Source organism: Lynx rufus, unplaced genomic scaffold (assembly GCF_022079265.1).
Source record: "Lynx rufus isolate CCGP_SWC_20201006 ecotype Redwood Valley unplaced genomic scaffold, mLynRuf1.p SCAF_15, whole genome shotgun sequence".
NCBI lineage: Eukaryota > Metazoa > Chordata > Mammalia > Carnivora > Felidae > Lynx > Lynx rufus.
Genome location: NW_025814829.1, coordinates 3,549,376 through 3,570,176, shown reverse-complemented (window position 1 = coordinate 3,570,176; position 20,801 = coordinate 3,549,376). Strand labels below are relative to the sequence as shown.

The window sequence follows — 20,801 nt, the reverse complement described above, 5'->3', positions numbered from 1 at the left end:
CATATCCCTCCCGCCAGCCAAGGCATAGTAGTTGCTCATTAAATGAGTCGGCCTGCATCCGGGGCAGGCTTCCTCTGCATTGAAGAGGGTGCAGCAGCCTTGTTCTATGCCATCCTGCGGAGCTCACAGAGGTGCCTTTGGGCTGGTGGAGCAGGAAGGGACCAACTTGTGAAATGGCCACCAAACATTTTATTTGCTTTACTAATAGGCGTCAGTGTCTCAGACAGCTGTGAGGGAGTGGGAGGGGAGGGCGGAGAGAAGGCAGGGAGCCTTGGGAAAGGCACGTCCGAGAGCCGTCTCGGGCCGCTAAATCAGCTGAGGGAGCCCGTCCTGGGCCGAGTCGACCCTGCTTCTGAAGATCCGCCCGCTGACGTGCCCCCGCTGGCCGTGTTCGTCCTCGGTCTCGTCTTCGCTCGACTTGCGCCGGGCGTTCTGGTAGAGCACAGCACACATGCCTGTGAGCCAGGCGGCCACCGTGCCCGCCGAGAAGATGCAGAAGCCGATGAGCAGCAGGAAGAGGTAGTCCTGGCGGTCCAGGTGCGTGATGCACATGTAGCGGAGCGGGTTCCCCACCTGCGTGATGGGCCACCCCGCCAGCTCCGTGGGCTCCGTGCACGTGGCATTTTGATCATCTACGAGGAAAAACACAGCAGGCACAGAGCTGAAACCGCAGAACCTCCAGGGTCCTAAGTCCAAAGGGGACCCGGAGAGGCCTCGAGGACCCGGGCTGCTCAAAGCGTGGTCTGCGGGCCAGCAGCACGGGCTGGACCTCGTTAGAAACGCAGGACCTCAGGCACCACAACAAACCTCCCGAGGCAGGATGCGGGTGTGAACGAGACCCCCAGGTGGTATGTGGGCACAGCAAGGTTTGACAAGTACCGCACCAGCCCTGCTTCTTGTCCCCACCCCCCGCTTCCGGCTCCGCTGTGTTCAGTGGCCTCCTGGGAATGCGCTTGGCTCCTTCCGGATGCTCAAGGGACGAGAAACCACAACAGGGGCTGAAAGATCCCCCTGGAGTGTTGACCCCCCACCGACATCCGTCACCTCCCTCCCGCCTCCCACCTTTCCAGCCACCTTGTCCCTTTTCCCCGGGCCTGACCGAGTCCTGCCAGGGACCACTGAGGCATCACACCCGGCTCAACTCTCCGGAGGGACAAGATTCCCCAGAAATGCCTCCCGTGTGTCCTCTGCGCAAGACGTCGGGGTGCGGGGAGCTCAGGGGAGAGGATAGCCAGGGGGAGGAGCGGCTCTGCTTCTCCATGGTGAGGTCGACATCACTGGCTCATCACGTGATCCACATGAGTCTTCGGTCCTTTTTAGCAGCCGACTCAGCTGCCTGGCTACTTCTCTGAGCCCCTCCCCGTGTCAAGCGTCGTGGACTTGAGTATATGACAGAAAGCAAACTGGGCCCTGGATCCAGACAGACCAGACCAGGTTCAGACCCAGACTGTCACTTACTAAGTTTGTGAACTTCGGCAGGATGTCCATTTCCCTGTCTGAGTCCCATTTCCTCACCTTACACGGGCCGGGCCATGAATGCTACCTGCTCTCAGGGTAGTCGAGAGGATTTCATTGCCACAGGCGGGAAGGCAGGCCTGGTGCTCAGTAGTTGCACAGAAAACTCAGAGCTCTGCCCTCAGCCCTGCATTTTCCCAGCTCTACATGCTCCTCCGTGCTGAGGCAGAGGGGTGTGTGTGTGTGTGTGTGTGTGTGTGCGTGCCAGGGGACTATATCCAGCAGGCATCACATAAATGCCCTCCAACGCAGGGTGAGACCAGGGCTTGAGATAATCATGCCCCCAATTATAATAGCAGCTACTATGTGCCAAGCTCAGACTACATGCTAAGTGGTATACAAAGGTCTTGTTTAATTCTTACAGCAGCTTTGATGCACACAGTGCTATCATTCTTGTTTCGCACATAAGGAAACCGAGACTCAGAGACGTTTCTAGATAACCTGAAGGATCCAGGCAGGAGACAAGACACAGAAAACACAGACCGAGCTCTCTAAGCTCATTTGTAGACGTGGGAGACACAAGCCTGCTCGTGTGGAGAGATGCTTCTCCTAAACTTTAGGGCAGAAGCTCCCGGATGGGTGAAGGCATTCTGATCCTTGGGTGACCAAGGAAGTTAGGGAAATTGGGTTTGGACTGGAGCTATAGCAGCAGAGGAATTAGAGAAAGGGATTACAGAAGTGAGCCAAGTGGCAAGGAGGCTGTTGGGCCTGGGTGGCCGGGAAGAGCTGACCAGGCTGGGAGCCCTCAAAGTCCGCCGAACACCCATCCCCTGGGTGTCCGCTGAACACCCATCCCCTGCGCCTTGCTTCTGCCCCAGTACGCCTGCAGTGAGGGTTGTTACTTTCGGGAAGATGGCCTGAAAGCTGTGATGTGGTCGAGGACTGGCTCTTGGTGGAACCTGTAGACACAGGAAGGGAAGCCATAGGCTGTCACCTCCGCTATGTGCAAAGATTACGGAGGGAAGGAAAGGAAGAGGCCCTTTGGGCGACCCTGCCCTGCCCGGGGGAGAGCTCTCAGGAGAGGAAAATGCGCTGGGGCCCTGGGATCCATGACAACTGCTGTCAAGGGGCAGGACCACAGTCATGCCTGGAGGCCTCTCTCTAGTCAGCCTGGCTTAGCGATTTGCCCAGGAGGCCCCAGAGTGGGGGCGGTGGGCAGCTGGGGGCTTCTGGCCAGGCTTCGGGAATTCTATCAAGAGAGGGCTTGGGGCATCTCTCCAAACTGCCAGAGACCCGACATGGGACTATACAGAGAAAGATGTATTGGAGGAAGGAAAATGTGAGATTCTGTGGGTCCGGGTGTGTCTGGGGAGGGGGGGTTATCTCATTCTATTTTAAGAAGATTCAGCTTTCAAATTGGGGCTTGGATGGCAGAGAGGAGACTAAACACGAAACACCGTTTCCCCATTTTGGAGCGTTACCTTGAAAGGGGCAATTAGCAGTGATTTTAAGGCTTTGTTAGGTTGCTCTTAAGTGCGGGATGTGGGTGGCTCTGCGGGGAGGGAGGTCTGGGTTTTTCTGCTGCTGTATTCTCTCCCCCTCCCCGCTCCCCAGTCACTGCCAAGGTGGGAGCCTTCCTACCTCCCAGCAGGTCCCCCTAAATCCACTTTCCCCCATTTTCCCCATTTCCCAGCTCTGGACCGTGTCACACACACCTGCCAGACTTCCCTTCCTCAAGCACAGCTCTGTCATGGCACACTGGCTCGAACCCTCCTCTAACTCCCCCGTGGGCCTGGGAATAACATCCACACCACCTGGCCTGGCGTTCAGAGCCCTCAGCAACTGCCCCCTTCTACCTCGCCCTCCTTTAGCACTCCAGTGCCCCTCCCTTTGCTCCAGTCAAATTAAACTATTAATTCCTTGATTACATCTTACCCCTGTTGTAGTGAGCTTTGTTCCACCACTCTTTCTGTATCAAATGCCTCCTCCTGCAATTTTTGCATGATCAAGTCCTTCCTATCCTTCAAAGTCTGTTGTGAATGCATCTGCTCTCAGGGTGCTCCCACAGCCCCCTCGTCCTCATAGCTCAGACTACATGTGATTGTCCCCCTTCCTGAACCATCCATAGCATTCTCACTGTGCCTATCGCATTGCCTCTGGCCAGGGGGTGGTGGTGGGGTACTTGCCAGAGGAGGAGTGTATCTTTTCTCCCCCACCAGGCAGACAAAACTCTTGAAGGCATAATCCATATCTTCTCATTCTTGTTCTTGTTAAGAAGACATTATCATTTGTTGAAAGAAACACTTATTTTGGGGGGATTTTCTAGTTTGTATTTTCATTGTTGAATCCTACTTGAATTCTGTGGGCAGAGAATTCTGTGGGATTTCAGTCCTTTGAAATTTATTGAGAATTTGCTCGATAAAGCCAATTTTAGTAAATTTTGCACGTGCCCCCCAAAAGATGTGTATTCTGTCTTTGCTGAGTACGTCGTTCTGTGAATACCAACTAGGATGTGATTTTGTACAGGTCTTCTGTATCTGTATTGGCTTGTCATTTATATCTTTACTGGCTTTTTATCAATAAAAACGATTGTCTCTTGGTTACTATGAGTTTATTAATTGTCTATTGGTTACCGCAAGAAGGATGTTAAAGTCATCGGTTTTGGCTGGGTATTTACCTACTTCTTCATATCGTTCTGTCATGATTTGCTTTACGTGTATTGAAGATATGTTATTAGATGTGTAGAAACTTCTGTTACCTCTTTCTTGCCTCACTGAACATTATCTCTTCTTATTTCTAGCAGCGCTTCTTGCCTTAAAGTCTACTGTCTTTGACATTAGTTGGCTCTATTGGATTTCTTTTGGTTAGTGTTTGCGTTGTTTATCTTTTTCCATCCATTTACTTTTATCTACATTCCTACGTTTAAGATACATTTTTGTAAGCAGCATATAACTGAGTTTTGTTTTCTATCCAATCTAGCAAACTTTGTATTGTAATTATTCCGTTAACATTTAATGTTGGACTGATATGTTTTCAATTTGTCCCACATACTTTATCTCTTTCTCTCTACCTTGTTGCTTTTTATTTTATTACTTTGTGCCTTTTTGCTAGCTTGATAGTCATACATTGTTTTTCTATTCTGGCCTAATGACATTAGAGATTATAGGCCCATCTACTGATCTTGGAGTGCCTGATATATGCTGGGCACCATAGAATGTGCTTTTCAAAGTTAAATTCTACTCTGACCACTCCACCAGGTAGTTTTAATCATTCCCATGCTACAGAATGAATAAATTGTTTGTCAATTATTCGCTCTCTGGCTTTCTTGATTTCCTTTCCTCTGACAAAGAGCTACCAAGTACTGTTGTATATGCTGTGCACTGCACAATTCTGGGGCCTTCATTCATATTGGAAACAGGTTACTAGACCCCACATCATCCTTCTGTCAGCCCCACTCCATGGGCGCAGGGCATTTGTTCCAGTTAGAGCACCCAGGTACGATTACAGGCGTCATTGATGTTTAAACCCTTCCTGCAAATAGTTCCTAAGGAAACGTAAACTCCCCCCTTGTTTATTGCCACACATAGCGTGTTACTCACAGCCAGAAACCCGTCTGCCAGAATCACGTGTCTGGAGGAGCAAGAGCTTCTGTGGCTCAGAACCACACCTGTTGGCGCAGGAGCCCAGGAAGCCTCTGTCTCAGAAAACTGGTTTGAACCCAGTGGTTGTAAGGCAAACTGTTCCTTTCTTGGCCTGCAGGGACCACAGTTCTGACCACAGTGCTGCTGCAGGTCCCCAGGCCTGAGTCTCCAGAGGAGCCAAGTGCAGGCTCGGAGCGCCCCCCGCCCCCACCCCCGACCCGTGCTGGTGTGCGTGTTCGGGAACCATCTGGGCTGAGTGGAGCCTCCACGCGGTGGCAACGTACGATGAAGGATGGAATTTGGAGACTCCCTCCTCCGCTAAACTGTGTTTGCTATCACCCCCAGGGTGCAGCACCAGTTTCTAACAGCTTTAGCATTTTGGTCGTAAGACTTCCACCTTGAACCCCGAGAAAAGACCTGCTTCCCCCATTTCTCCTTATTAGGCCCTAGCTTGCCCGATCATCGCTAGATGTATAGTTGGCCTTACTTTTTTCTTCAGCTAATTATGCATTTGTCAAGGAAGTGGATTTACCTCCTACTCCTTCGTCTGCCTCCACCCGCCAGATTATGAACTCCATGAAGACATGGGAGTTTTGTCTGTGTGGTTCACTGTTGTTCCCTCAACACCTAGAACCGTGATTAACCCACGCTAGAGCTCAAAGCAGGATTGTTGAATGAACAAAATGCTATTTGTTATTAATACCCCTCGGGGCCAGGGTCATTGACATAATGCTCAGCCAGAGGAAAGGGAGCCTGGCGAGAAAGAACACTATACGTGGGTCAGCTAATCCTTGCCACCTTGGATTACTCGACACTAGACGAATACAAATCCCTGCTTCCCTTGCGAGAATTTGGGGAGGATTCAGTGAGCCATGGGGCGTGAAGTCCCGGGGGAGTCAGGAACAGGTGGTCTCGGGGACCAAATGGAGGGGTAAGCCTTGAACTCGGAAGTGACACTCTTCTGTCCTCAGTGACTGCATAGAAGGAAGTGAGGGCAAGTGCAGATGGAGACAAGTGAGGGTGCAGGTGTCGTGGGCATGCCATCAAAAGGTGCTTCTCACTACTCCCTCCTTAGCGTTAGAGAACTGAGGGCAGAGTCCCTCTTTGTTCACCTTTGGGTCCCTGGTACCTGCTCAATAAATGTCTGTTGGATGCGTACAGGAGAGAATGGTGGGCTCTTGGTCTGATCTCACACAACAGTCCTTAATCGCTCCTGTCTTTGGCCTCACTCTTTAGGACCAGTTCCTTACTGGAATTTGAAAGGAAATGACTCCCTAGAGGGGAGCCTAGATTGGACCATCTAGCAGCCCAACAACACCAGAGCCAGCCAGCCAGCCAGCCAGGCCCCCTTCTCAGTCCTTTGGGCATTGGCTTCACCTTTGCTCCCTAGAGCTCTTTTTTTCTCATCACCTAGCCGTCTTCTCTAGCCCGGGCTCGGCCAACTCCAACCCGTGGGCCAAATTCAACCTGCTGCCTAGTTTTTAAGTACATTTTTATCGGAACACAGCCATGCCCACTCATTTACGTATTTTCTGTGACTGCTTTCAGGTAACAGATGGCAAAATCGAGTAGTTGCAGCAGAGGTCCACAGAGCCTAAAACATTTCCTCTCTGGCTGTTTATAGAAAGCAGTGCTGACTCCTGGTCTAAACCATCCCTGGCATTGTGAAACCTTAAAGATTTGGAGGATTTGGGCTTGGGCACTACAGTTCTTATCTGATACATTTTTCCCCCCTTGGATAAAGAGTCCATACTTTGGTAAAGGTTAAAAGTGAATCATAGACTCTTGGAACATTACAGAAAAGACCTTCAAGTCCAGCAAGTTCAACTGGATAATTCCTGTGCTTTAGAGGTGCTCTAGGCTACAGGACTAGTCTTTTGCATAAGGGGTTGTATATGGACATGTTTTAGGGGTAGAAAGACCCCGTTGCCTCAAAATACCATCTTATGTACTTGTGAGTACATGGGATTCTGTCAGCAGGAGATATAACCTTCCATTCTGCCGACAGAATAAGGCTTGAAGGGTATCGTCTTCTGAAAAAGAAGGTAACGACTTAATGCCCTACGCTGGGAGAAACCGGCCACCTTTCTGAGTAAGGTTTTGATGGGAGAGGAGAGCCAGCTGCATGGCTGGGCTGGGGGATGGTAACAGTTGGTTCTTGGAGGCTAAAGGCAAATTCTAGTTTCTTCTTAGTTTGCTCTAGAGCTGGGCCTGCTTAATAACTACCCATCTGCCCAGAAAAATCCAGGTAGCAGACGGCTATCCCGATGGAGAGAGGCAATTTAGAAAAGTTCAGTAGCAGAAGGGCATCACTGATCACCAGTCGCCCAGGCAGAAACTTGGGACCCCTCCTTGCTTCCTCCCTCGCATCACGAGCCACATCTCAAACCACGAGCCATTCCTGTTAGTGTTCGAAACCCTTTCGTGATATCCTGTCACACTTAATTTTTTTTTATGTTTATTTATTTTTGAGAGAGACAGAGACAGAATGCGAGTGGGTTGGGGCAGAGAGAGAGGGAGGCACAGAATCTGAAGCAGGCTGTGGGCCTGACGCGGGGCTCGAACTCACGAGCTGTGAGATCATGACCTGAGCCGAAGTCAGACGCTCAACCGACTGAACCACCCAGGCGCCCCTGATATCCTGTCACACTTAGAACAAAATCAGAAGCCTGTCATTGGCCTAGTGGTCCTACGTGGTCTGGCCTCTATTTTTCTGTCTCCTTCCTCCACCTGCCTCTACCATACTCGCCTTCTAATACATTGAGCTCATTCCACCCCAAGGCCTTTGCATTTGCTCTCTGCCCTCTGTCTACAAAGCCCCCCTCCACCACGTCATATGTCCACAGCTTGTCCCCTTACTTCCTTCAATTCTCGGCTCAAATGTCACCTCGTTAGTAACCACCCAGTGTAAAGTATCTGCCTTGTCCCCAATCCCAGGCACGCTTTCTCCCTTCCCTCCCTGCATTTGCTTCTGTAGCACTTACCATCACTTGGCATTAGGTCATATATTTATTTGCTTATTTACTCCCCTCCTGATAGAGTGGAAACTTCACGCGAGTGTGTCTGTTTCTGTTCAGAGCTGTGTGCCCAGTGCCTGGCCCAGGACCTGGCACCTAATAGGTGCCCAGAAACTAATAGTGGAATGAGTGCACTCAGGTGCCAGGCTGGGCTCCTTACCCCTGTGTGAATGTCAAATAGAGTCAACAAGGCCTGCACCTCACCTCAGCCACACGCTCTGGCCAAGCATCGTAGCTGTTGGAAGAAAATATTGAAAATTGCAAGACTCTGTTAACATGATTTTAATTCTTGTCTGAACTATATTTTAATCGGATGCATTAGCTATTCCTTTATTTGGGTTGAGGGGAAGGCCAAATCTACCACTGTTCTGATAAAAGAGAAAATCCCTGTATATAGGCTAAACATTAGGTTTCTTTCTCTCTTTTTTCACATAATGCTGCCATTTTGAAAGCTTTAAAACACCCTCCTCCACCCCAAAAGCCCTGGGGCCCCCCCTGAGTGGGACTCCCCGTGGACAGTGCACCCCAGCAGGAAGAGTGCCAAGTCACAGCAGTACTTACCTGTCTCAGTAAACCCACACTGCTTTCCCCCCTCTCCATGTCCCCTGTGGTATTCGCAGTCGCCACCAGGGATTGTAACAGCAACGACAATAGCTAACGTTAGTTGAGCACTTACTGTGTGCACTTCTAAAATCTTCCCGTGGGTGATTTCATTGAATTAGCACAATAACCCCAGAACTAGGAACTAATTGATCTCCAGTTTTCAGATGAGGAGCCTGCTTCTCCTGGAGACTGTGGCTCAGCCACTAAGTGCCAGAGGCAGGATTAAAAACCAGGTCGTTTGAATCCAGAGCCCACCTTGGTTTTGCTTGTTCAACGGGAGCATGATCATCTCAAGAACAAAGGGCCATTTTGGGATCACCTAATTGGGTTGATGGTACAGAAGCACCACAGAACACATCACGGGAACCTGTGCACTTTTCTAGATACGGAGTTGTCCTTTGTCTTCTATTTCACTGAAAGAAAAGTAGGGACACTTGGGTGGGCCCCTCGATTCCATTTGCCGCACATCCTGACACTTACCCATGTGTGCTTACCCTCGCTTCCTTCTCTGCGGTCCCAGGGGAGGGGAGTTTCCCTGTTCAAGGCTTACCCTCCATTTGGCTCTGGAGTCTGTCCACTCCTGCCTCCTTGGGGCTTTGCCCCATTGCTTATTCCCCCCTCCCATGTCTTTGCCCTGCATTGACTCCTCAGCAGATAAAACACATGCATGGACCTCTTTGCTCCTACGAAAGAAATACCCCCTTTACGTCATTCTTGGCCGTCTGTCTCCCTTAGTCCATAGCCAAGCTTCCTAGAAGGGTTTACAATTTTTTTTGTTCAAGAAAGCTCTACGCCCAACGTGGGACTTGAACATGTGACCCCGAGATTAAGAGTTGCATGCTCCGCCAGCTGAGCCAGCCAGGCGCCCCAAGCTTACCTTTTTTCTGCACCCTTTTTCTTCCTTGCTGTTCATTCGTATCCCACTGTGCTCTGGTGTCCACACCCATGATGCCACTGGAAGGTCCAAGACGTCAAGGACCTCTTGGTAGCTAAATCTGACGGACCTTTCTCAACCCTTACTTGACCTGCTTCCACTCTCTGAAACTCTTCTCTTGGCGTCCATGAGTATACTCTTCTCTGATTTCCTTTCTCTTCCCTGGCTTCTCCCACCCGGGGTACTTCATGGGTGCCTCTTCTTCACCCTTCTCTCTGTTGGGATTCCCCAAAGTTTCTGTCCTTGCTCTATTACCCCTTACTTTTTTGCTGGCTCATCTCATCCTTCATTTAGTTTCATTGGTCACCAGGGAGCTGATGATTCTCAAATATATGCTCTATTCTCTATTCTGGATTTCAGGTCAGAACATCCAAAGACCTACTGGTTGACAGGGGCCCTCCCACTCAACATGCTCACGGTGGGATATGGTTCTGCCCTAGGCTCCTCACTGCCCCTCCTCTAAGAGTGTCCGTCTCAGGGAAGCCCCCAAAGCGGGCTGAGCCAATTCTTGTCTGTTATTTTCCACATCTCGCTTATTCATTGATTTTTCTCAATGAATATTTATTGAGCCCTTCTCTGTGTCAGGCCTTGAGCTAGTTTCTGAAGATTCAGACATGTTCCTTGCTCTCATAGACCTTACTGCCAGAGAAGACACATGTTAAATATACAAATCTATTAATTACGTAGAACTGTGCCAGAAGTCATGAAGGGCGTACAAGGAACTTTGGGAGGGTCAAGTTCAGTGCTGTGTCCTATTGCTTCTATCTTCTAAATGGTTCCTTCTGACCTATTTAGACTTCTTCATCCCCATTGCTGCCATAGACCACCTTCCTCTTACCTGGGTGCCTACAGGAGCCTCCTAGCCCTGCACCCAGGCTCGCCTGCCTCCTAGGGCTTCTCAGGATGCACTGCCTGTTCCCTGGAAATTCCTTTAAAGGCCCTTCATGACTGGATCCCTGTTTCTCTTTCTAGCCACATCCACATTCTGCAGATTACCTCCAGGCTGGAGAGCTCTTCTCTTCTAGAGATAAGGAAACTGAGGTTGGCTGCTTTGGCTAGCCTTGCACTACTGCCTTCCAGAGGCCTGGCTGGTGTTGGGTGACCAGAGGTCTGGCATTGCTGAGCATGAAGGGACTTTGGGTCATCTCCTTTCAGGGGTCTCGAGTGAGCCGAATTCAAGAGTGTGTGAGAATCATTCAGCCTCCTTCCTAGACCACACGTGCTTGCCACCCCATCTCTTCTTGGCCTTTTTGGGCGGTTTAGGGATCACTGACCCAGATGCCCCCCTCCCAGCCCCCTCATTGCCCTCATGAGGCTGCACCTCTGGCTCTCAGCAGGGTGAGAAGGGAGGAGAGACGGGCTGGAGGAGAAGTTGATGGCCTTGGAAATGTCTGCTGCCCAGCTTTTTGGGCGTCTGGTCTTTGCAGCAATTTCTCTGATGGAGGAGATGGGTTAGCATTAATGGTGGAAGAGTATGAGGACCTGAATTCATTCTGGAAATCTAAGTCTTGGCACAGCTGTAGATGACTTTGTACTTGGTGGCTTGAAATGGGGCCATTATCCTATTACAGCAGCCTTGAATACAAGATGAAGTAGCCTTGGAATGAAACTAAGATGTTCTCTGCTCAAAACGCCCTCGAGATGATGTGGACTTGAAATAGCACATGACCCAGCCCATCTGTTCCCTGCAGATGTCTCTGAGTGGCTTGGTCCCCCTTCCTCTACAGCACTCTTGCCCAGATTCCTCTTTGATTTGTAGGCCCCACCACCGGGTCACCCAGGACTGCTTAAGGACTACAACTTAAGAGCTGACACAGAGGGACACTCTGTCCCCAAACTACTCCCACTTCTACCCCTGGTAGTCTGTTGCTTTCTGAATTCTCACTGTTTCTGGTTGTTTTCTGTCACACTGCAAATGCCCCTTGAGGGGAACATGTCAAAACATTATTAGCCATTAACATCTCAGTGCAAATCAATTTATTCACCAGTGGGGGTAACCGCTGTAGACCTAGAACACAAGCCATTGTCATAGGGTTTCTCAAAATATGGCCTAAGGATTTGTACTGTGCAAAACTAGAATCTCTGTATGTGGGGCCTGAGGTTCTTATGTTCACTGGAGTTTGAGAACCACTGGTTGAGCAGGCCAAGCCTGGGAGGACAGTCGAGGGCAAGGCATTGTTTTAGTCAAGTAGACGGTGCTTAAGACAGGAGGTGGGACAGCGCAGGAGTTCAAGGCTGCCTGCTTACTACCTACGTGCACGTCCTAATTACGTGACTGTAGCCTACATCTCCAGGAATGGCTCCACCTCAGCACTGATCCATCACATTGCCCATCTGGCACCCTGTCTGCTCATCACCGCTTTCCTGCATTCAAGTGCACCTTATCTTTCTATTTAGCTCCATCGACTACCCATTCGAAGGGGCTTTAGAGAGTATCTAATCCTACTCTCTTTTTATTTCAAAGACAAGTGAGTCTCAGAGGGAAAGTGACTTGCCCCAAATCACACAGTGGCATCACAGGGACCAGGTCAGGACTTTCTGGCTTTCAATTGCATCTTCTCTCTCTTATATCCCAAGATTGTCTTATTACAGACAGGAATTATGGTGTCATTCTCTGTGATGAAAGCCGTCATTACAATACAATGTTGGACATATACTGAACATACAGCGAATGTTTCAGAGTGGAGTGGACTGTGATGTGTCTCAGAGTAAGGAGGTATCATGGCATGGGGGAAAACACTGAATCTGGTTGTCAGGAGATCTCCATGCCAGGCTTGGCTGTACAGTCACTTACCTGTGAGGAAGCTAGATTCTAAAGTTCCAGGTTTGGCATCTTTTATTAAAAGTCTGCTCTGACCAATATGGTGGCCAACGGCCATTCATGTGGCTACTTACAAGATGTAAAATGACGTAAAATTAAAAATTCAGTTCCTCCATTGCAATAGCCTAATCTCAAGAACTCAATAGCCACATGTGGCTAGTGGCTACTGTATTGGACAACACAGATATGACCATTTCTACTGCTGCAGGGACTTTTATTGGACAGTGCCGGACCAAGCTTTGGGAGAAGAGGGGATGGAGGTCAGGTTCCTTATGTCCGGGAGCTTAGAACTGCATGAGTTTTTGAGAGCATCTTCAGAGGCATTCGACCCTGTCCTAGTAGGCAGCTCTATCCTGGGAAGAGCTCAATTGTCAGTCTCACCTTCAAATGGTATTAATGACTGGAAAATTACAGTTCCAGCCAGGAATTAGTCCTCCTCTCTACTGACCTGGGCCAAAAAGAAAATGGAATCTGTGGATCTGTTTACCTCTGCATTGATCAGAGCATCCTGGAAACCAGCACATTACAACCCACCTCCATTTCTGCTGTGACTTTCATGTTTGTGAAGTGAGTATGTGAACTCTTTGAGGACTTAATAGTCTTTAGTACATCTGGTGAGTATATCATTAGAGGGCTTCTTTTGATGAAGACCTTTTGATAATAGAATAGAACCTCTTGCCAATATGGGAAACTTTTGATTGATGATGAAATAGGTGAATGAAACATTTAACCTTCTCTACAGCTCCTTTGTGGGGGTGGGTTTAGCTAAGATGGGCCATAGGGGAAGGACATATTACTGCCTTCATATTTTTTGTTTTAAGATCTCCTCATTTCTTTGCTGGACCTTGGCTTCCTTCATGGTTCCCCACTGCTGCAGAACTAATCTTGGCTAATTGTATTTCTCAAGAATTCACTTCTGCTTCTAAGGGCTGATAAAGGCTTGGGGACACCAGTATTATTCAGCCCTAAAGTTCATATATTTTTGCAGGGTCCTCTTCAAGATTGGGATACTTTTGGGGATCTAAAAGGGTAAATCTCTAATGGTTAATTTTAACTCAATGGTAGGCACTGGATAGGAGCCAAGGTATCACTTAGTCCTCTTCCGATAACAAAATCATACCATGTGGGTGACTTCTTGCTTTCAAGGCCATGTCTACCCCACAGTTGGACCTCCTTGCCCTCAGCTCTTGAAAGATCTCTGCATGTCCACTCCTGTTTCTGGAAGTGGGGCTTGTCTTAGATAGAAGTTCAGTTCCAGACTCAGGTGTCTCAGAAAGAACCACTTGGCTACTACTGGCCCAGCGCTGAGTCTTATGGTCCAGGCTGAGAACAAGCCTTGATTTGGGCTTCTGGTTTTGTTCCCCGGGGTCTGAACTCCTGTGTTCATAACTCGTCTAATACCTAGCTCCCCCTAAGATCCCTGCTATCCCATTTTCCAAGGGATTAGAGTCCTGGGACCTGCTGTCCACCTCCCCACATCCTATCTATATCCCCACATGCATCCCTATAGTCCTGTCTCCTGGACACTGTCCTCTTGTTCCATGTGTGCTGAGCCTTCCTGAAGTCCACTGCTTATCCTGGGGTCACCTAACTGATGTCTGTACTCTCTTAAGTATCCTATACCTTTCCCACGCCTGCCAACCATTCACTTATTGAATGTTTTTTGTGTGCAAGACTTAATGCTAATGGCAGTTTGTAAGTGTTCTCATCTCCACAGCCCACATAGGTTGGTTCTATTCTTATACCTGTCTGAAAGATGAAGTTGAAGTTCAGAGAGGTTAAGTAACTTCTCTGATATCCTATAAATAGCAAGTGGCAAGGCTAGAATTATAATCCATGTCTGTTTTTAACAGGAGCTCCCCTGCCTGCATGGTGTCTGGCCTTCCCCATCTGCAACTGAGGCTTTCCCAAGTGCCTGCTCTGCCCAGTAGGCACATGGTAGTCTCTTTTGTCCTGCCCTGTCTGGACAGTGGGGTTAGTTCTGCTGCACCTGACTGGACCATGGGACATATATGGTGCAGATGACCACAGTCACACGAGTCTACACACACAGCTCCAGGCTTCTTGGGTGTTCCCTCCATGAACACTTTATGGCACCTAGTAGGACTCAATAAATATTTAAATGGATGAATGGATGACTGAGTGGTGGTAGCATGGAAGTTCCTTTCTTCACTTCTTGCTTTTCAAGGGTTCTACATTTTGTCATTCTTCTGTCATGCTGACCTTAATTCTGTACCATAGGTAAAATCGCCCAATACTAATGTTCAGTTTCTTCCTGGGTCTAAAATGAAACCCATCTTTAGTTTGGATTCTTTTCTACAAATAACCAAGTTACTCAGCTCACTTCATAGAGAATCTTCTTATATCCTGCAGTGTGGGTACATGGGGAGAGATGATTACACTCCATTGTAGAACATGCCCAAGGTCACCTGTTGATAGCAAATGTGGTATAATAGGAAGCTTGAGCATTCGCCACGAGTATTTGTCAATAGTGAAGATATTTCCACTTGAGACATGAATCGTACGAGAGTCACTTGAAATAAGTTATCTTCCATTATGTCGAGGTCTGGCTAAAGGGCAAGAGAAGCATCTTCTGAATTCTACCGTGTGTGTGTGCTCGGTTTCATGTGTATGTGGGTGCCTTCTCAAGTGTGGCTGTGTATCTGCACATCAGTATATGTATGTGTGTTGTATATATGTAATATGTGGGTGATTGTGTAAGTGAGTAGGTGTATATTTATGTTTGCATGTATGGTATGTGTGTGTGGGCACATCTTTGTGCTTGTATGTATGTGGGTATACGTGTGTGTGTTTGCACATGGGTTTATGTGTTTGTCACGGGGTGTATGTACGTGTATGTGTGGGAAGGGAGAACCAGACTGAGATGCAAAGGTAAGCAAGGTTAGGCTCCTTCTTTGGGAGTTTGGGTAGGTTGTGGTGAACTTGGGTTTACAAGAACACAGGCATATGATGAGTTTACCATGGCTAGAACTCACTATCCAGTGGAAATGATCTTGGATGAATTCATGTGTGGTCATATCGGAAATAAAGCTGTAATTTAGATGCTGTGGCCAGATGCATATAACATATGGATCATAGTTATGTAATATGGGGATTTAAGAGATAGTAGTTTCATGAAAAAAGACCTGACTCAGGAGGTTCAAATCATTTTTGGGGGGCCATTTAGTAGCTGTGTGATTTTGGGCCAGTCTATTTTCTTATCCATATGATAGGGTTAAAATTACCAATCCTAGGGGCGCCTGGGTGGCTCAGTAGGTTGAGTGGCTGACTTAGGCTCAGGTCGTGATCTCACAGCTTGTGAGTTCGAGCCCCGTGTCAGGCTCTGTGCTGACATCTCGGAGGTTCCTCCCTCTCTCTCTGCCCCAACCCACTCACATTCTGTCTCTGTCTCTGTCAAAAATAAATAAACATTAAAAAAGTTTTTTAAAAAAAATTACCAATCCTAGCCTCTTCCATAGGCCTAGGGCACAAAATTTAAGGGTTGGTTTGACACTCAAAGTAAAGAAGCATGTGTGAAAAGCTCTAACAGCTGCAAATCTCTCTACAAAGATAAATTGTTCTCTGTCTGGCCTTGGGCTCATTAGTGTTTTTAAGAGATAATAATTGTTAGCCAGGGCAACGAGACCACAGTTCTGCATGAAGTGGCCTGGGTGGGCTCCTCTAGGCCACCAAACAGCAGAGGGAGATGAGCAGATTAGTAGTTGTTGGGGGGAGTGTCTTGGGGGGGCGGGGCTCACAAAAGACAGACTGTTGTTCGTAAAGAGTTTTTGAGTTTGACAGGATAGATACCCACTTCTGATGTTTTTGAGAACAGGCAGTGAAACAGATCCAGTCTACAATCCTATTCAATCTCAGAATGACGTGAGTCAAGGAGTCCAAGGTAGTCAGCCTGAAAATTCCGATGAGATAACTCTATAAGCAGAGTTTTGATGAAGGGAGATTCGAGGTCAGCAACATCTCCCTTTTCCACTAGGGTAGGAGGTTCTCCTGGCTATGTGGTGGGCTCTGCTCAAGGAAAATATATATGTGTGATGGGGAGGGGGCAAGAGAAGATGAAGCTTCTTCACAGGCTGGTTACGTGAACACTGACAGGAGAATCCCATTTAAAAGCCACATTTAATGCGCGAGAATGACCAATCACGACCCTCTTTCAGGGAGCTTTCTAGAAAGCACCACAGCACCAGTCATTGAGAAAAGTAGAAGACATTCTCTTGGAGAGATCAGGCAACCCACCCAAGATAACTGCTCCTCTATTCTTTTATGATTGGTGGTCTTAAGGGGATGGTCTGATGAAATTCTTTCCTTTCGATTTATTCTAACTCAGATGGAAGTGCCTGTCAGCAGGGCCAGGTGTCTAGGGCACAAAATGTGAGGAGCCACCCACTCTTAGTGCCTCCCTCAATTTTGCATTCCAGGAGGCTTGCTTGCCTCGCCAGAGTCCAGGCATTGCCCGGAAGACACGTTAAGACCCTCCCACTGGAAGGGAGGCCAGGAGTGCTGCCACCACTCAGCTCCCTCTCCCCCAGATCCCCTTGAAACCTGTCATTTTGGCTAGGGATCTTTCTGGGATATTGCCACCTGGGCAAGACTTCATGGTGGAAGCTTCAGCAGGTGCAGGTGCATGGAAATATTTTCAAGAACAAACACTCAGAGAAGGGAGAAACGACATGGTTTTGATAGGGTTTGAATCCAAAGTCCAATCTTGCCAGATTACATCAGTGGCTCCTGGCTTTCTGTGAGGAATTATCTCACATTCAACTGAAGTTTTGACTTCCTGAGTGAAGGTAGTATTGGTGGAGTGGGATAATTGGAGGATGAGGACTGGGCAATAAAGTTACTGAACAGAAGAGGGGGTGAGACACTGGAGGGCCCCAGGGACCATGGCAGAGGGGTGGGGACAGTGGAGAGAGTGGCAGCATCTGGATTGGAAATCTACCAGGTAAGACTTGAGAGTCTGCCTGGGAGGTTGGAATCTCCCTGCTGGACACAGTGGGTACTGGTGACCCATTCTTCATGGATTCATGCCATTCTCTCCTTCCTTATTGGGTTAGCATCTTGAAGACGAACCATCAAATGCCTTCTCCTCTCCCTTCTCTCTACTCCCTCTCTCATTGTCTGGGGAGCTCCTGTGCCCCTCCTCCTCTCTCTATTGAACTTTCTCTTCCGTACATTATACTGTTGGATTTTCTACTGCCTATGCATGTCTGAATTTACTTTCGGATCCTGGAAAAATTCAGTCACTGAATCAAACAGATTAAAATAGTCCACCAATGGAATAAAGTGTCCCTGTATTACTTTGCTACTGTGCAGTTACAGAAGTCAGTCATTTCCACACACACCATCTTAGGTTGACATGACAGCTCTGTTTGGAAATATTATTGTCCCCACTTGATGGATCAGGAAACTGAGGCTCAGAGGAATTGGCTTTCCCAAGGGCAGCCAACTAGTAAGTGCTCAGCTTGGGACCAGAACTCAGCTCTTTGGATTCCTACTCCAGAACTTTTTCTACTGACCCTACTGCCTCTCCAGTCAACACCAGGATGGATCTTGCAGAGCCATAAGAATGTTTTCAATCAGATTAACCCAGACTTTTTCTCCCATCCTGACCATCTTTTGACTACCTTTTCTGTAACTAATTCCTCCTACTCCGTCACATCCGCGTCCCCACACCCAATCAAACCCTCACCTGGATGGTTCAGATGGGACACTATTAAGTAGATGGTGAAGTCCAGGAAAGAACAGTTGCACCTCCATGGGTTTCCGCTCAGATACAGGGTCTGTAGTGTTATGAGGCTATGGAAGGCAGCATGGTCCAAGGTCTGCAAGCCGGTATTTCTGAGGTCCAGGTACCTCAGAGAGCTGGTGTTGGCAAAGGTGTACTTGTTGAGAGATAACAGGTGAGGGTTGTTGGAAATGTTCAGCTGCACCAGGTTGCTGAGCACGGAGAAACTGTATGGGGAGATCAAGGTTAGGTTGTTGGAGCTGAGATCAAGGTAGATGAGTTTGAAGACCCCGATGAAGGTATAATCCATCACCTCGCGAATCAGGTTATTCCGACAGTCCAAGTAAACAAGGTCACTGAGGAGTCCCAGAGTCATCGCTGGCAAAAAAGTGATGCCGTTATCATTCAGGTACAGCCTCCGGGTGTTCAGGGGTATGTCTGGGGGGTATTCGGTTAACCGGATCCCTGTGCAGATCACTTCTTGGGCTTGACACTGACAGTTATTTGGACACTTTGACCCCGATACCAGTCCCATTCCAAAGGAAAAGAGTAACCACCCGGGCCCAGGGCCTGAAGCAAGGGACATAGTAAGAAACCGCAACTACCCTCCTTCCACCTTCCTGCGGGCGCTGTCCCTCTGATCAGAAGGCTGCCGAGGGGCGGGGTGGTGGGGGGGAGGGGCGCTGGAAAGAACTGTAACACTCTAGCTTTGTGCAAAGCAATTTTCCATTACAGGAGAACAGAACAGAAGTTGAAACGCGAGGCCCAATGCCCCGCCGCCCGGCTGGGTGGCTCTGCCGCTTGCTCACTCCCAGGCTGCTGCTGGAAGCTTGCCCGCTTGGCGGCTTTGAAAGGTCTCACCCTTTCCCTGCGTTTGCAAGTGAAGGGGAGCCAGGGGAGAGCCACATGACAATGAGGTTGCCAGTTGACACCTTTGTGATGTCAGCAGCCTCAGGAGACTGCCTGGCTGAGGGAGGGAGAGTCCTGCCTCTCCTTCTGGGTGTTGTGGGGGTGTTGTGTGTGTCTCGGTAAGCTGGCTTTCCCCGGGGGAATCAGGGCCCTGCAGCATGGGGGTGGGGGGCCGGTTCACGGGGTGTGTGTGTGTGTGTGTGTGTGTGTGTGTGTGTGTGTGTACCAGTTCCCAGGGAGGTGTAGTAGAGGATTAGGTTAGGGATCCAACCTAAGAGGGACCTTGGCGGTGTTCAGCCCAGCTCCCTTCTATACTGAGGAACAAAGTGACTTGTTTAAGGTCAGTTCTCAGAGTGGGTCTTTTCCTTGGGGAACGGATTCGGACAGGCGCCAGTTCTTGGTGGGAGAGGAAAGGGGAGCCTCCTTCGAATGAGGGAAGGGAATTCCTCTGATGAGGTGGTGCTCTTAAGATTGCATTCCTAGTGCGCGTACAACCCTTTCTGCATTTGGAATATATGTGCGCTAGTATTTTCAAAAACCTTTAGAGCAAGTAGAAGCTACTCCCCTTAACACAAAACTCAAATGCATGAGAAAATATCTGAGTGCGAGGATATGAACTATTTCTTACCCTTACTGTTCTCCTGGGACTTTTAAAGTAGCGAGTGCCTCTCTAGAGTTTCTCGTGAGAGTTTATAGTCATTAACTATTTGAGGGATGATGGGAAAGAGGGTCTTTTAGAAGGAGGGATACAGAATCTGGAAGCTGAAGAGTTAGGACGCATCATCTACTCCACGGAGGAAGGCATATTGGGCAGAAATGAAGAAAAAGCACCTCAGGAATGAAAATTTATGTTTTGGGGGAAAATAGGATTTCATAGGTAACCTAGCTGTGAATATTCATAAAATAATGCCACTTATATTTAGCTTAGCATAGTGCCTGGCACCTGGTGTGTAATAAATATTTATTGAATGAATGATGCGTGAATGTCTCTGATGGTTTGGTCCCTTTTCGTGTTTCTCTGCCAAGAGAGAAATTAATAAACTCAAGTGGATTTGTGGCTGGTTAGCTAATGCTTGATTATGTTTACTTACTCAGCATTCCTAGGGTGACTGGCCGTGAATTAAGATGATGACTTAGGAGTGTTTACCAAATTGAAAGTGACCTTATTTAAGTAGAAATTTCAAACACTTAAAATAATGACCCAAAGGATGGTTGAACTAATTGAAGCAGGATTTTATTGATGGGGGAGCCACCCTTTCCTTATAATTAAAAAAAAAAAAAAAGTTCCTTGCTAGACCTTACATGATTGCCTGGGAGAGGAATTTCGCCTGTCAAGGCTATATATGGGGAAGAATTAATTTCTGGGGCGATGGCTTCCCCTGGGGGCCAAGACAAGTTGAGGGTCTGGTTTGGAGGGGTTGTGGTAGGAATGCCACATTCCTTCCCAGTGGACTGGGTTTGCTTTTTTTTTTTTTTTAAGCGTATTCATTTATTTTTATTTTTATTTTTATTTTTATTTTTTTTTTTATATGAAGTTTATTGACAAATTGGTTTCCATACAACACCCAGTGCTCATCCCAAAAGGTGCCCTCCTCAATACCCATCACCCACCCGCCCCTCCCTCCCTTCATTTATTTTTAGAGAGAGAGAGAGGGAGAGAGAGGGCATGAGTGGGGGA

At 48.3% G+C, this 20,801-nt stretch overlaps 1 protein-coding gene across 1 annotated transcript; it reads right to left on the bottom strand.

Moving 5' to 3' along the window:
• Positions 1-306: 306 nt before the first annotated feature.
• Positions 307-18,800, bottom strand: LRRC52 (leucine rich repeat containing 52). Its single transcript, XM_047077203.1, has 2 exons — positions 18,179-18,800; positions 307-632 (listed from the first exon to the last, which is right to left on the bottom strand). Exons 1-2 carry the CDS (start codon positions 18,798-18,800, stop codon positions 307-309), a joined length of 948 nt encoding a protein of 315 aa, XP_046933159.1.
• Positions 18,801-20,801: the final 2,001 nt, after the last annotated feature.

Coding starts and splice junctions, on each gene's coding strand:
- LRRC52 (XM_047077203.1), bottom strand. CDS start 18,800: ATGTCCCTTGCTTCAGGCCCTGGGCCCGGGTGGTTACTCTTTTCCTTT. Junction 633..18,178: donor GTCCCATCTGAACCATCCAG/GTGAGGGTTTGA, acceptor TTTTCCTCGTAG/ATGATCAAAATGCCACGTGC.